The sequence below is a fragment of the Erpetoichthys calabaricus genome, chromosome 8, assembly GCF_900747795.2.
Source record: "Erpetoichthys calabaricus chromosome 8, fErpCal1.3, whole genome shotgun sequence".
Lineage (NCBI taxonomy): Eukaryota > Metazoa > Chordata > Cladistia > Polypteriformes > Polypteridae > Erpetoichthys > Erpetoichthys calabaricus.
Genome location: NC_041401.2, coordinates 121,350,872 through 121,368,190, shown reverse-complemented (window position 1 = coordinate 121,368,190; position 17,319 = coordinate 121,350,872). Strand labels below are relative to the sequence as shown.

The 17,319-nt window shown below is 37.7% G+C and overlaps 1 protein-coding gene across 13 annotated transcripts in view; it reads left to right on the top strand.

Annotated features, from left to right (window-relative positions):
• The window catches only part of LOC114656015 (calmodulin-binding transcription activator 1-like), a 559,017-nt gene extending 541,747 nt beyond the window's left edge, over positions 1 to 17,270 (top strand). For 3 of the 13 annotated variants that reach the window (XM_051930409.1, XM_051930415.1, XM_051930416.1), the window contains 7 exons: positions 884 to 1,074; positions 1,893 to 2,136; positions 2,402 to 2,473; positions 5,663 to 5,683; positions 5,988 to 6,166; positions 6,507 to 6,578; positions 7,109 to 7,255. In XM_051930409.1, the coding sequence (XP_051786369.1) occupies positions 884 to 1,074; positions 1,893 to 2,136; positions 2,402 to 2,473; positions 5,663 to 5,683; positions 5,988 to 6,166; positions 6,507 to 6,578; positions 7,109 to 7,190 (861 nt within the window). In that variant the 3' untranslated portion in view covers positions 7,191 to 7,255. Of the gene's footprint in view, positions 1 to 883; positions 1,075 to 1,892; positions 2,137 to 2,401; positions 2,474 to 5,662; positions 5,684 to 5,987; positions 6,167 to 6,506; positions 6,579 to 7,108; positions 7,257 to 13,169 lie in introns of those variants that run through there. The other 10 variants (XM_051930420.1, XM_051930412.1, XM_051930413.1 and 7 more) reach the window with 9 other exon arrangements.
• Positions 17,271 to 17,319: the final 49 nt, after the last annotated feature.

Sequence of the window (17,319 nt, the reverse complement as noted above, 5' to 3'; positions counted from 1 at the left end):
CTAAATTGGCCCTAGTGTGTGCTTGGTGTGTGGGTGTGTTTGTGTGTGTCCTGCGGTGGGTTGGCACCCTGCCCGGGATTGGTTCCCTGCCTTGTGCCCTGTGTTGGCTGGGATTGGCTCCAGCAGACCCCCGTGACCCTGTTTGGATTCAGCGGGTTGGAAAATGGATGGATGGATGGATCATCAAAGTAGTGAAAATGTGAGAGGGTGCAAAGTTGACTTTACATCCATCATCACTTAGGGCAAGTTCTCTAGAATTATGTGTACCCTTGGTAGTGATAATAAAACAGGCTATGAAAAATTCTTGGTTATTAATGTATTTGATCTAACGTTCAAATTCTGAAAGACTAAAGATTGTTGTCAAGTTAATTTAGAAACTAGTCTCCTTTAACCCTGAATTGGAAAAATGGGTTATAAAATGGAGGCATGGATGATTTTTTCCCTCCCGTTTAACACATTAGCTTACAATAAAATTGCAGATCACAAGAACATGTGAAAATATCATTTTTAATGTAGCGACAGCAGAAAACTTTCACAGGTTCTGAATTCCTTTGCAAGGCACTACATGTATAGTGGAACTGTGTCAATCATAAAGTATCGTGATTAGAAAAAGCCAGTCTTCTCAAAAGTAGCCGATGGCCTTTCTTGGAGTTTGTCAGTTTTACATTGCAGTTTCTGCTTTTTCAATCAGAATTTTGGAAAAATTACTTTTGTTTTTTCCTTTTTCGTCCCTTTTTTTTTTTTTGAGTAGACTACTGAGGATTTGCCAAAAAACTATATACAAAATTACCATCAAAAATAGTCTTCCTTTACTTTTCTCTATGTTTAATTATGGTGATGTAATGAGTGGGGGTGTTTTTTATTTATTTATTTTTTTACTCAGGTAAATATGATGACACTGGCTGAGCAAATCATTGAAGCTACACCAGATAGAATAAAGCGTGAAAACTTTGTCTCAGTGGATGCTATCCCTTTGGCAGAAAGATTGGATAGTGCTGGTGTCAGTAACCCCATGAGCTGGCTGGCCAGTTACCTTGCTGACGTTGAGCACCTCCCAAGTCTCATTCAAATTCGGTCAGTAATTTTTCTTTTTTGTTTAAAATTCTGCACAGTAGTATGCTATTAATTTGAGCAAGCTGTTTATTTTACTGTGCAGAGCTATGTGAGATGTGCTATTTTTGATGACTTTTGCTGTGCAGTACAGTTATTTTTATTGCCATGTCCAATTGAGGGCAATCTCTTAATCTGGGGAGCTCAGAGGTTCTATCAAGTGTGCAATGTTAAGATTTCTCAAGGACTTACAAGAGCCACTTCAGTATGTGTAATTGTTATAGTGGTACAGTTAGTCTTCAGGGAGGCAGTATTGAAAATCTTGAAGGGTAAAGGGCTAATGCATTCTATATATTTATCTATATATGTGTGTGAGTCTGTGTCTTTATGTGCGTTTGTGTATATATACATACACACAAGGTGGACCAAAAGTAGGAATACTGTATTTATTCATACTTATTTATGGACTTTTGTTTTTGGGGCATAGTAAAGGAGATGATGTTTAAGAGGAAGCTCTAAACAGTGGACAAATTGAAGGAGTTAATCTTGCAAGCATTTATGGACATTGATGCTAAATGAAATTTGTGGGTTACTTTGTGTCACAGTATCTGTGACCAGATCCAGGAATATTGCAACGTTGATGGAGGACATTTCGAGACCCTGGAGAGACTAAGCATGTCCCCAATCAGTACTGTATACACAGTACCTGTAAAAAAAAACAATAATGAGTAAATACTGTATACCTACGTTTGGCCTACCCTTTATGAATGTGTGTATATTATATATAATGAACAAACACATATCTGCTAGACTTTTCAAAGTACTTCACTCTAAATTTACAGATCCTTCTACACTGAACCTTTGACACCCTCCTCAAACCCCAGCCTCAGTCCAGCCAGTTCTCCTGTTAGTGAAAGGGGCTTTGATAAGCCCAGTTTTCCTTCTGCTGCAGACTGGACAGACTTCCTCACTGCCTCCAATAACAAAGTGGAGAGGGAACTGGCACAGCTGACTTTGTCTGATCCTGAACAAAGAGAGCTGTATGAAGCAGCCCGTCTTGTGCAGAGCGCATTTCGCAAATACAAGGTGACTAAATACTTGGTCAGGTATATGAGCAACTACTGATATTTATAGATAGATGTTTGTGCCACAAAACATTAGCACTTAAGAAAATTGATAAAATAAAAATAGCCAAGTAGCAATGTGGGGATTAAGAGGACTAAACTAAGCTGTTAAGTTTTCCATGTACTTTCCAAGTTTCTATATTTTATCCAGCTCAGAACTGCACTTAAGTGAACTAACAGTGCTGTATTTCTTTTTTTTCCTGAAACACGTACTCTTGTTTAAATAGGGGCGATCGCTGAGGGAGCAACAAGAAGTAGCAGCTGCTGTCATTCAACGTTGCTACAGGAAATACAAGCAGGTAAAACTGAGTATGAAGAGTGTATGTAGGCTCCTCCCAAAACGTTTTGCAAACAGAAAAATTCTAAAGGAAAAACTTATTTTTTAATAATGTGAGTAACAGGTTTAAAGGCATTCTCTTCCTTTTGTTCTTGGTTTTGCCCATATGGATCTTTCATACCTAGGTATCGTTGCCTTGACAGCTCCAGGGACCTAGTTTTGATTCCCAGCCCAGTTCCTGTATCTTAGCAGTTATCTTAGCTTATTCTTCCCGGGTTCTTACAGGTTTTCTTTAGGTACTCCAGTTTCCTACTGTGTTAAGTTAATTTGTAGGTCTACACTGGTTCACTGTAATTTAGTAGAGATGTGAGTGTTTACAACTGTTGTGCTATCCAAGGCTATTTTCTGCTTCATGCTTCAATCATTGTCTGCATTATGCTGTTGTTCCTTTTTTTTACTTATTCTTTTATTCATGAAACAGAATGTAAGGACTAAACACAATCCAAATAAGCAAATGAAAGTAACATAACAAGTACAAGAGCCTACTCTGAAGACAATCCATGAAACTCTGCACTCAGTCCCTAATGACAGAGAGAGCTATGCAACTAGAGAATACAACATCTTAAAATAATCATTTTAAAGGATAAAACAGCAAATAAAAAGACTTCTATACAGGCCCAGTATATTTACTTTTGAAATATCTTACCAAGCTGTTAAAAAATTCTAAACAGATCTATGTGAAGAAAATTTCATCACTTTCCAATTTGAAATAATATAGAATAACACTTAGCCAATGAGTTATACAGTAGAGTGGACTAAAATGGACTTTTCATAGCGCTGTTTTATACTTTCTGATATTGTTCCATATATTGCTGTTAAGGGGTTTAGGAGTCATCTTAAATCAACCCTGTCTAGAAGATATGCAAATATTTTTGCATGAAATGTTTTGGGATGCCCTACACTTAAACCATGTGACCTAGCAGTGCAAGGGCTTAATGATATTGCTCCTAAGTTGGATTGTACAATGGGTACATTTTAGACAGTTTTAGATGAGATATATGTGAATGGTAATCAATTTTAGTTGAGTTACTGTGCTTGGCATATATTGAGTTGGAGTGTGTAATACTTAATAATTATTAATAGTACTAATACATTTAATTGATATAGCGCCTTTCATACTTGAATTAAATTCTTTATCTGAACTTTTAATCAAAACATCAATTTTCTATTATTCCCTAAGATAATTCCTGCAAGCAGGTTCTCCAGCTTAGAGGGAAAACTTGGGGTATGGTGGCAGAGTTGTCACTCCAACCACCATAAAAAAAAAAACTCATTAAAAAAAAAACTCACTGTTCCAGTGTGGTGCTGAGGTGTCACCCACTGCACTCAGGTCCCAATCCAGGTGGTTTGTCATGAGGTGGCTGCAGCAACATGTTATTAACACATGCTCCCAACCCCTTTCTCTCTCCTCTAAGATCATTAATGAGTGAGTTCCTTGAAATGTTTTGTTATACTTGGAAGATTCTTTCTGAATCCTTTTCCACTCAAGTCAGTATCACATTAGTGATAGATATACTGTAGATGAAAGATGAGGGAAGTTGGATAGGTTGCTTTAAACAGTTTCTAATTTGTATATTGAAGAAAAAGTGCGTTTCTACAAAATTAGATTTGGAGAACACGTTATCAATATAGAGATGTCTAAATGTCACAATCCCTAGCATCTTTTATAGATTGAATACAGCATATATGCACCATTTTTCAAAAGTGTTGTAAAGATTAACAACATTTAGTGGGTCCCCAGGACTTTAAACTGTCTGTAGTTTGACAAACCGCTACCTTAAAGGGTACACACACCAGTGTTTTTTCTTACTGAATAGTTTCTGTCTGATTAAGTAAATGGAAACTGAAGTTTCTTATAGCTGTGTCATCATTTTTATAAAGCTTGAATGTTTACTTGTTTAGCCATCGCACAACTGCTTCTTAAGGTGGCAGTTCAGTGCTAGCTAACTAAAATTATTTTTGATAAACAAGTGGCTAAAGTGACTTGTATGAATACCGAATTTGTTCACGTTTCTTAAAATAAAATTCAATCATCGTGTGGTATATTCTTCTCTACAAAGTGCAGTGTAGGATTACAGGTTAAAAGAAAAAATCGGGAATAGTCTCCCCTAGACTTTCTTGTATACTCAGATGTGGGGATGGATATTTGAGGAGTAAACTGAAAGACAATGACTATATTTTTATATTATGTACATTAAAGCACCATCAACAACAAATCAAATCAAATTAATAATATATTGAACAAATATTATAAAAGTAAAGTTGAATAAATTGGACTCTGCAGCTGCATGAATAAAAGGTAAAGTACCACTTCTGGTTAATGGAAATAGCCCAAATTTGATAGATATCTGCTTTTTGTACCTAATACTTGCAAACTTTGGTTCATCTAAGTGAAAGCATACTCAGGTTATTGTGTTTATATACACACACAGACATAATTCTAAAAATGATATTTTCAGACTCAAGGAGGTCTAAAACATCGAGATTCACCAAAATCTCGAAATGGAATTTTTGTACAATTACAATACTTTTATACTTCGTATATGAGAAAGAAAAAACAAGGGTGTGGGGACTTATGAGGCCCTAACAACAATGTAAAAGTAAGAATGCTGTTAGAATTCATTCTTCTTGCCGAAAGCATTGGTGACAGGCCATTATCTGCATATGCTTCTATTGCAGATATGTGATCATTTATATAGCTACTTTTTTAAATCATATTTCATGTTGTTAATTTTTTTGCATTCAGCAGCAAAAACTTGTTACACATTTTTCTCTGTCAAAGTTACTTCCTACATAGGTGCTAACATCAAAAGATTTTAGCTTCCTTTGTGACAAAAACTGCGGTTCTCAGCTTTAAAATGAGTTCATCAAGTAACACGGGGACACAGTTGGAAAGTTGTTAAGGGTAAATTTCGCACAAACTTTAGGAAGTTTTTTTTTTTTTTTGCACAAAGAACAAATGGCTTTTTCACTTTACTTGCATGACTGTTTATTAGAAGTTTCCATTCTGTGCTTGGTTGTAACTAAGCAAACTGCAAGTCCTTACGCTGTGGGTGTAGATACAGTATTACTTAGATAAGTGGGGGGATCAGCGCAGTCTTTTCTAGTTTAATATAATCTGTCAACTTAACTTTCTTATCTTTATTCCAAGCTTACATGGATAGCCTTGAAGGTAATGCTACAGTTTCAGTCATTTTACTTTCCACTTAGGAAGCTATACAGTACTGCCAGGCACTGCTTTCTATCTAATCTTTTTTTAAACACTACATTTTGGCGATGTTTACAATTACAGAAAAGTCAATTACATTGTGCTTTAGACATTAAGGGATGTTTCTTTGTGTTATTGATGGTGGATCAACCATTTAAGTGTCAATAGAGTTCAATTAATTACTTTTTAGAGTACAGTATTGGTGTCTTCTGTAAGATCATATTGTAGATAATAACTTCAATATCTTTATATTACTTTCCTTTCTCAGTATGCACTTTATAAAAAGATGACGCAGGCCGCCATCCTTATCCAGAGTAAATTCCGCAGTTATCATGAGCAGAAGAAGTTTCAGCAGAGCCGACGGGCAGCTGTGCTTATTCAGCAATACTACCGCAGCTACAAAGAATTTGGAAGGCTACGGCCCAATCGGCGCAGTCACAAGCTTAAGTAAGCTGCTTTAGTGCTCTCAATTCAAAACAGTTTTTCAAGTAATAATTGTTGAAGAAACTTTTGTGTTTGTGTATAAGAAAAAGGGTTTTAGAGGAACTACATTGTCTTTACTTTTTCCTGGGATATTACAGTTTGATATTTATGCTTTTATACTCCCTAAATTGAATAGCACGTAAAGTTCTGTAGCTTACATATTTATTAATATGCTTATCCTGTAGGTAGCATATTCAAGTATCTTCTGCAGAAAAATGGGCAAAAATGTGTGTAAAATTAGTTTTGCAGGGCATGATACAATGACACAGCGGGCATTCAGACTAACCCCTATTTATTCCCCCAGCAGTCTGCTCACAAAGAAACAGGACCAGGCTGCACGCAAAATTATGAGATTCCTGCGCCGTTGCCGTCATAGGTGAGTTTCTCTATACTCTTAAGTACCACAATCCTTCATTAATACATCAATATAAAAAATATGCAGTAAGTGGGCTGTTTCAGCTGACACTCTTATATTCTTGACTGGGTATTCCTGGTGCCACATAATGTACAGACTATAGCAGCAATTCCAAGGTTCCATGAAGTCACCTCATCAGTCCATTCTGTCAAGTTCCCTTCCCTTCTTGACCATTAGCTACAATAATTTTGCACAGAAGGTATAATTATGCCACAGAAACATCTCTCAATGTACCACTTTCAACAATTACTGCCTGACTTTTCACTCCATGTAGAAATGATATTTTAACATTTTACTTTGGACAGCACAAGCTGGGAACCTTTTAGTCCAGTAATAGTTTAGTGGATTGATTATGTATGACTGTTTGCCACAGAGCAGCCTGCACACATAGAACTCCCATCATTAAAGTATTTGTCAACTTACTACCAAACAGAGTTGTTGCTCTGTTCCTCAGCTTAGAGTAATGACCAAAATCTTTGGAACTATTTAAGCAGATGTTCTAGTCTTCCATCTCACTGGAGCCTCCCTCAACATTGCCACCACTCCTCCCAGTACTATTCCACTGTGTGCTAATAGCTGTCTGGTATTGTTTTGCTATCACTCTGAAGCCCTCTGATGGATCATAGACTGTACAAGCGGGTGAGTGAGGCCTCTGCTTCAAAGCCTTTGGATCTGTCTATTGCTACATCTACATAGCCTTGGTCTTTGTTTTTTTGTTTTTTTTTTGTTTTGTTTTTTTATCTGCTGCTTGGTGCCTGCTTGCATGACAGCTGCAGACTGAACACTGGTATTCATCCTTATGCTGACTTCAGGGACCACTAGTGACTAACAGGAATGATCAACAAGGCCTGACTAACAACTACTTTCTCTGGCTCCATTATTTTTTTCTGAAACGGGGCACTCAACATACTTGTTAGCAGAAATGACCATTACAGCATCAAGTATTGTGCAGTGGGTCTGATGATGTTGCATGAGTCCAGTAGAGCCTTTCGCTATAGTAAATTCCAGGCATGCTCAGAAATGTGTAATTCATTGTTGGTGATTTAATAAGGAATGATGTGCCTGTCTTTATAGTGTAAAAAGAGCTAAAATAGGTGAGAGATGCCCTTTAATTTCTTGCTGTAAAACTGATAAGAATTTGGATGACCATATGTCTGTAATATGTTTTCATTATTTCTGCCAAAGGTTCAGATTCAAACACTTTAATTATAGTAGCATGATTCTTATTATTGCTATATAAGCATCTGAATTTCCATAGGCTGCAAACTACAGATATACTATAACTATTCACTCATTTGTCTTAGAAACGTGTTTGATATGTCAAGAATGATGGATGAAAATATGAATTGTATTTCTTATAATAAATGCAGGAGGTACTGACATACACAGCAGTTGGTGCTGCATGTTTGATAATTTTACAGTTCAAGAATCATTACACTTAATATAAAATAAATATTATAGATCTGTCACTGACTTTTAAATTAAAAACAGTTGATAAGCTTCAAGCAACATTTTTTAATGCTTAAGTCCTATTAAATTGAAAAGAAAATATCCTTATAATTCTAATTGAAAGTCTTTAGAAGAGCAATGCTCAGAGCTAGAATCAGAAGACGTTAGACCAGCCAAGACATTAAAACCAGCCATAAAATCTTTTAAATCCAGTCAATCTGGATATACTTGTTCAGGTTAAATTTACCCATCTGTTCAATTGGAGCAGGGTGCTTTATCTTGGCAAGAAAATGATGGATGACGTCCAAAATAGTATTTAGTTCATTATATAATCTTTCAATTTGTTTTCAAAACAGTGAGAGTTCTGTTGATTTTTTTGTAGCAGAGCAGTCCACTTTTGTTTAGCCAATGCCATTTTATCCCTGGAAAATCACCTGGTAGATATGTTGTGTCGTATGCCCAAACCCAAACTGCCCTTAATTTCTGTCAGCTCTCTGTGTATGTGGTGTCACAGGACCAGAAGGAGCAGACCTGTTTAAGTCCTTCTGGTCTTCATGGGCATGCTTTTGTCCCCAGGAACATCTGAATGAATTTCATGAGTACATTAGGAGCATGAGTTTCTAAAAGTCATCTTAAAAGAGAGCTGAATAAGTTCTGAAGCATCCAGTGTTCTCAGTTTCCATTTAAGTAGCTACTCGTGTGTTCCCAGGGTGATATATGACTGCAGAGACAGTAACCTAAATTAAAGAAAATATTTCAAGTTATACTAGTCTTTTCATTGTAGAAAATGCCTGTGAGCAGATAATATTGTGAAAGCTTATTACTATTATTTTTTGTTGCTCTACTAGTGTTTTATCGGATCACAGAAGAATGATTTACTCTTGGCCCAGGCAATCATTGGCCATCCCTAAATTAAAAAAAAAAAAAGTCTTCAAGGATATTTTATAGATAGCAGTTACATGAAGATTTGGTAACATCACATGACTTCTTAATTATTCATGTCATACTATGTGAGTGTGCGTAATACAGTGTGGAAGTCTTTAAGATAGCCCTGAACATGGGTAGCCAATCATCCATGACATGTAAACATGTAGTAAACCATAGTGGGTCAGGTGGGTGCATTCTTGTTAATTTAAATAACACACTGTTTCATGGTAATAAAGAAATAAAAGATTGCTGTTTACTTTTTGTACCTCTATAGAAGATTTCAAAAGTGCCATTGTTAAATATTAGGATATTATTAAATGTAAATCGTGTATTACTTGATGACAAATGGTTTAAAGCACCTACTTTGCTCCAAAAAACTCATTGTGCATTTGTTAGGACTTCTTTATTCTCTTTTAAGTTGTGTAGCTGAAGGAGTCCAAACTAGTCACCACCAAGGTATTTTTGTCCATCAGAAAGCTCTCTTTTATTAGGTTTATACAGTACATTGTTTTTTCTTGACCTCTGCAAGATGATACAGTGTACTTCCCTGTCAACAACCCTTCTGCAAACACATTTTCTTTGAATGACATAGGATGAGATTTTGTCAAGGGGGTAACATTAGTTTTTCTTAATGTAGTAACATAAATGTGTCTGTTAATTATGTTTTGCTTTGTATAAGTGGCTGTATGCTCACAACTCAAACATTATAGTTGTTTCACATTTGAAACTATTTTTAAGTTTTTGTAGATTGTAAAAGGTCTAGGAGCAAAAATAAGATCAAATTTTCATCCTTAAGCAAAATGCACAATGCCTGTCAAGCTGTATTTAACAAATAAGCCTGTTCTTTTGGTAAATAATTGTAATAGACCAGAAAAATATACAAAGTACTTCATTGATAATATGGGTTATCACATTCATTTAAATACTTGTACAATTTTGTTAAAAAAAAGTTGCTCTCATTTCAGAGTTCTTAAAATCATGACAGGTGATGTACACCTACCAGTTTCACCTTTTGCTGATGAATACATTATTAAACACAAAAATAAAACCAAAAACTGGATAAGATCAAGGGTAGTATGTTGTTATCAGAATGAAAGCCTTGCTTGTTACCTTGATTTGGCTTTGCTTTTATATTCCTTGTGATTCAGTGTCTATTTGCTGGTGTCACCACCTCTCAAGTACACTACTATATATAATATATATATACATACATACATACAGTATCCCACAAAAGTGAGTACACCCCTCACATTTTTGTAAATATTTTATTTTTTCATGGGACAATACTGAAGATATGACACTTTGATACAATGTAAAGTAGTCGGTGTACAGTTTGTATAACAGTGTAAATTTGCTGTCCTCTCAAAATAACTCAACACACAGCCATCAATATCTAAACCGCTGGCAACAAAAGTGAGTACACCCCTAAGTGACAAATGTCCAAATTGTGCCCAGTTAACCATTTTCCCTCCCCGATGTCATGTGACTCGTTAGTGTTAAAAGGCTCAGTTGTGAATGGAGCAGGTGTATTAAATTTGGTGTTAACACTCTCACACTCTCTCATACTGGTCACTGGAAGTTCAACATGGCACCTCATGCCAAAGAACTCTGAGGATCTGAAAAAAAGAATTGTTGCTCTACATAAAGATGGCCTAGGCTATAAGAAGATTGCCAACACCCTGAAACTGAGCTGCAGCACGGTGGCCAAGACCATATAACAGTTCAACAGGACAGGTCCCACTCAGAACAGGCCTCACCATGGTTGACCAAAGAAGTTGAGTGCACGTGCTCGGCGTCATATCCAGAGGTTGTCTTTTGAAAATAGATGTATGAGTACTGCCAGCATTGCTGCCGAGGTTGAAGGTGGGGGGGGGGCTGGGGGGGTTGTCAGCCTGTCAGTGCTCAGACCATACGCCGCACACTGCATCAAATTGGTCTGCATGTCTGTGGTCCCAGAAGGAAGCCTCTTCTAAAGATGATGCACAAGAAAGCCCATAAACAATTTGCTGAAGACAAGCAGACTAAGGACATGGATTGCTGGAACCATGTCCTGTGGTCTGATGAGACCAAGATAAACTTATTTGGTTCAGATGGTGTCAAGTGCGTGTGGTGGCAACCAGGTGAGGAGTACAAAGGCAAGTGTATCTTGCCTACAGTCAAGCATGGTGTGGGAGTGTCATGGTTTGGGGCTGCATGAACGCTGCCAGCACTGGGAAACTACAGTTCATTGAGGGAACCATGGATGCCAACATGTACTGTGACATACTGAAGCCGCAGGGCAGTATTCCAACATGATAATGACCCCAAACACACCTCCAAGATGACCATTGCCTTGCTAAAGAAACTGAGGGTAAAGGTGCTGGACTGGCCAAGCATGTCTCCAGACCTAAACTCTATTGAGCATCTGTGGGGCATCCTCAAATGGAAGGTGGAGGAGTACAAGGTCTCTAACATCCACCAGCTCCGTCATGGAGGAGTGGAAGAGGATTCCAGTGGCAACCTGTGAAGCTCTAGTGAACTTCATGCCCAAGAGAGTTAAGGCAGTGCTGGAAAATAATGGTGAACACACAAAATATTGACACTTTGGGCACAATTTGGACAATTTTCACTTGGGGGTGTACTCACTTTTGTTGCCAGCATTTTAGACATTAATGGCTGTGTGTTGAGTTATTTTGAGGGGACAGCAAATTTACACTGTTGTACAAGCTGTACACTGACTACATTGTATCAAAGTGTCATATCTTCAGTATTGTCCCATGAAAAGATGTAATAAAATATTTACAAAAATGTGAGGGGTGTACTCACTTTGTGAGATACTGTGTATGTATGTATATGTATGTGTGTATATATATATATATATATATATATATATATATATATATATATATATATATATATATATATATATAATGTAAAAATGCTAAAAATACTGCATTCTAGGTTTCTATCATGTACAGACTTAAGTTAAAAAAACAAAAAACAAACCCAAAATCCTGAAAAATGACGTCAGTATTCCATGTGACATAAAGGTATATCACTTCTCTCTCGGGATAAGGGTTGCACCATTTAAAAACTGTGCAAAGTCTTGCCTAAATTGCTTTGACTGGCATTTCAGGGGACTTCACTGGATATGATGTGGCATGTCATAGATCCTGTTTCTGGAGAGCCTTTCACCTTCAGAATGATTTCATATGTGTGAAGGCCAAGTGCATAAATACTTATAATCAGCTGAAAAGTCCTTTTAGGGGCATCACATTTTGAAATGATGGTGGAGCAGTCTTAGCATGCAACTGTTGGACCTGCTGCAGTGCCTGGCATTTGGCTGTGTTGTGCATATGATGCATGGTGGTGAGCAGTTAGCACGGACACAGTCTAAAATACTGCATGGTTTTGTGCATTTGTTGTCTGGTGTTAATGGGGTTGGGGGTGTTAGGATTGGGATCTAGCTGGACTTGCTTTTAAAGTTTTAATTTGCAGTTCTGGGCACAGACTGACTGCCCCTTAATAAGATGTACATTACCCCAGCGTGGTTACATCAAACTTTTCAGTGCATACAGCTTTGCTTAATATAAGGAGTGTTTTAGGTTAGTGAAAATCATATTAAATCCAAATGGGCCTTTTATATTAGGTTGGCCCTGATACTGTACAGCAGGAAAAGAAAAACAAGTAAATGGAAAACTGAGAGCATATCATTTCCATCAGAGTTTCTGTTGCTTTTAGTAATGGTAACTGTGGAATGCCTGCAGCTGTTCAACAAAGGTCAGAAAGACTTAAGTGGACTGTTGTCAACAGTGAATAGTTAGAAGTAGAGAATAACTGCCGTAGAGACACTCCTCAACATTGTACAGATTACCTTGGAAAAATCAGCTTTATCTGTACTTTGTTGGCACTTTGGCACTTAACCCATTTGAGTAGTACAGACAATATGATATTGCAGGGGCATTCAGTCAGAGCAGCCTGGATTTGCAAGGTATTGCTGTAGTAGTCTAGTGTTTATGTACAATGTTGGGGGAAAAATAGATTACCAGTGGTTTGGATGATGTGTGATAAGGATCTGGGTTTGGGCACAAAATGGTTGAAACTTGTTGATTTTGGAGGGAAATATACTTTAATCTGTGAAGTTCTCTGGTCAAAGGCATTTGTTTGAAATTTGTCTGTCTTTATTTTGTCTTCTAGAGTGAAAGAATTGAAAAAGGCCAAGGAACTTGAAGACTTGCAAGGTCGCCCCCTAGCGATGTGACATCTTTTTTCAGACTCTTTATTTTTTTGTTTATACCAGAGACATTTTACAAATATAGCAGAGAACAAAACAGTGCAAAGAAAACACTACTACTGCTACAATTTTAAGAGAAAGTGGCAAATCCCGCAAATTTTAAACTTAAAGGGTCTTATCTTCATTGCATTTTTTGCACTTTTTTTAAGGGATTGACTGCTTTCTGTTTCCATTTCATTTGGTATTCAAATGAACAAGGCAGACCTGAGAGGACTGGAGGAGTCCAGAGTTTGGTTGCACCACTGGAGTTAAAACAAAAACAAGAACTTCCTCCACTGCAGGCAGACCAGTACAACCAGCTCCAAATCCTTGGAACTTTGGGAACTGCTCAAGATTTTTTTCTTTTGTTAATTTTTCATTCATTAATTTATTTTTTACTAAAAGTGGCTTCTGTTTTCCATTTTCAAATGAATCTTTAACCAAAAATCATAAAACGTATATATAAAAAAAAAACACAAAAAAAAAAAACAATGCATGCACCCCAACTCAGTTACAGCATTAAAACAAAATGCCCCTCTCCTGTCACTGGGAATTGATGGGGGGGGCCATTGAATGTAGGTGGGCTTTTAACAGTTAGGGGTGCGGCTTAAGCAGAAGAGGGTACCCTAGATGGTGCCCCCCACTTGTTCGCTGTTTAGCAAACTGTTGTCTTTGTGTCCAGTTTTTGTCCCCCCACAGGCCTGCCTTTTGTGAGTCCCGTGGTGTTGATTTTTACTTCAAGTCGCGGAGAACATTGCATGTGTGTCTCTTGCATGCTGTCCGCTACCTATTTGTCTGTTTTCCCTCGAGACTGTAGTACTTCTGCTTTCCTTGCGGTCCCTGCTTGTTCTGCGCACCTTGTCAGCATCATCTCGGCTTATATATATCTATATATACACACCTGTGTGTGTGTGTGCGTGCGTGCGTGCGTGCGTGAGTGTGTGTGTGTGTGTGTGAAAATGATCGGTTAACAGGTGTCTTACTGTATTTATGTATAAGCTGAAGTCAAAAACTCTACTTCCTCTCTTCCTGCTTTTAACACACTTGTCTTTTTATTGAGTTTTTTTTTTCCAAAAGGAACTTTTTTCTTTTCTTATTTTTAATTTTTTTTCTCAAAGGAATGCTCACATGTTTTGCCTTGACATGCTGGGGTCCGACCTTCGGACCTCTGCCATTTGCCCCTGCTGGCCAGACAAATCCATATTTTTGGTTATGCTGTGGTTTCTGTACATACAGAAGGAAGAGGTGGCTGTGAGGAGCTAAGCATTATTTGAAGGGGATTATATTTGCTATATATATATTATTTTCTTCATAAAAAGGGGTTAATAACATGGTAAGAGAGAAAACTGAATATTTGTATAGTTTTGTTTGAATGCCTAAGCAGTGTGGATGTATTGTTTGTAAATAGTGTAAATAATTACAAAAGAGATATGTGCATGACCTTTATGACATGAACAAAGTAAAACAAAGCATTAGTGGCTATGGTCTGTAAAATGAAAACAAATATTTCACTATAAAATAATTTATTTTAAATGTTCTTTAAAAGAGCATTTTGCTAACGCATGACCTTACTGGCAAAAAAAGAAGAAAAAGACAAAAAAGCTACTGTACTTAGATGTAGGAAAAGGCCGAATTATCTTAAAACCAGGGTTATGTTTACATTTGTTTTGGGCTCCCAAGATTTGAACCTTCTTTGCCGATGGTGCCAACTTATGCGAATGCTATATTGCTTAATGAGACAATTACCTTAGAACTTTTGCAGAGCTGATAATCATGAAGTGTTAACAGCCATCCACTCACTCCAGTAAGGACTGGCAAATCAGAACAGAGCATGGGATAGGATGTTGCTTACACAGCAGTGAGGCAACAAGCAAACCAGTATAATGCCTTGGAAATATGGGAGTTTAGCTTTCAGAGGGCAGGAACCTGGCTGGTGGGCTGCCCGGAGCAAGACCTGCCAGCGCCTTGTGCTTCTTTCAAATAGGACACAATCACGTAGCTTTGAAGCGAGATGTGCACCCAAAACCTAGCACATGGCTGCCAGGCTCCCACTTCTCCAGGGCTCCATGTCTTCAAGACCTTGTAAAACAAAGCAGGCTGTCCCTGGCAAAGCTGCAATTGGACTGACCGGTGTTATTTGGGTTGCAGATTGTCTCACAAAAGGAAATTTGAGCACTGTGCTGAAATTTAACTGTAGCCCTCTCTTTTGATGAGACTTGCTGTCCTCAGACCTCATTACCTTTTTTTTTTTTTTTTTTTTTTTTTTTTTTTTTTTTATATATAATAAGTCTGAGAGATCTGCTGGAGTGACATGCCACCTTGTTACAGTGTTACTGCAGTATTCACGTGGGATGTCATGAAAATTACTACTGACCCCACCAGGGTTACAACGTATGCTTGCCACAGGCAAGAGTGTAGTGACTAACCTTGTCAGCTTGTTTTTGTATTTTTGTTGAAAATTTAAAGTCAGTGTTTGACATGGAAAAATTTGGAAAGTGTTTTTTATAGAAAGTGCCTACCCGAGTTAGCTGCGTGGGGGCCTACTGGACATTTGAGAGCTAGATTAGTGTTATGAGATAAAAAGGCAGACATCCAAATGCTTGTGTTAAAGAATTGTATGGTTGCTTTTGATCTTTCTACACCCCGGTTTTTGGGTGATGGATTTTCAGAAAAAGAAAATCAGAATGTCGGAGCTCTCAGAAGACAGTAGGCAGACCCTGTCAAAGCTACATGTTGCTCAGGGCACAGTGTATGAGGCAAGACATGACTGCAAGCAAAGCTCGTTTTTGAATGATTGGGGTGTGTTGATGGAGGGCCTAGAGGATAGTGTTAGCATGTTTTACAGGTGCCTGGTAGACAGAATGACACCTAGAGGACAGTACCCCAGTAGGGTGATTATGGGTGGCAAGATACCTGTAGGACTGCCAAGACAAGGCAAGTAAAACACCCTTCCATTGGCTGGTTCGTCTCCAGGGGTTATAAAGCTGGGACTGCAAACTGTTCTTATTTCATTAGAAATGTTTTCATTTAGCAGCAGAAATTAGAAGGGTCACAGAAACCTTTGTCCATCTTTTTTGTCATGCGTTTTATTATTATCAGAGTTGTTTCATTTTGGATGTTTTTGGTCACTCTCGTGTAGGGTTCAGGTCTATGGAAGGGTCATTGATTTACACTGGATACCCTTCCACACCCCCATAAAACACACAGCATAATGTTTAGAACAAGATAGCACTCTGTAAGAGGAATCCTGATGACCTTTCTGGTTTTGACCACTTGTGATCACAAAGCAATAACATTTCCAAAGGTGGAGCCCTCTGTTTTATCTACATGTATATGTCATCTATACTGGTGTGTGTGTGTGTGTGTATGTGTATACATATATACATATATATATATATATATATATATATAGACACACACACATATAGGTGGACAGAAGATGGGCGCTCCTCTTATGCAAATGCCGCAGCGGTATTCTAGGACTAGCACTCCGTAGATAGCAACATCCGGATTTCATGAGACCCTTTCGTGTTGCATGTTTCTCACCAGTTCGGATCAGTAGCTGCCCAGCGGCTTCAAGTCGGGGCCCCCGACACTTTGCATGTTAAGCTAGTGTAGAACTCTCTTGACTCCCTTCTTTCTCTAATTTTCCCAGTCCTCTTTCTCCCCGTCTCTCTTCATTCTTGTCTTTCTCATTTTCTAACCCTTTCAGTCTCTTTGCCCCTTCCCACCTTTCTCTTTTCCTTTACTCTAGCTCTCTCCTGATCCTTGTCTTGGCCATCTCTTCTTTCTTCCTGTCTCTCTCTCTCTCTGTTCCTCTCTTTTGTAAGTTTTATTTTTGTAATTGTGCATGTATAAGCGTCACTGAATCAATGGAGATGTTAAAAAAAAAATTCAGCTGCTGAAGCCATGCAAACATTTTGAATTGCCCTTAAATTATGGAAGATGTTTTCTGAATGCTTTATATTCTTTCTGCTGTAAAATAAAATTAAAAAAAAAAAACACAAAAGAAACTTTGCTCAACATCCTTTGAGTCTTTATTTTCATTCACCAATGCCTTCACCCTGACTGGCA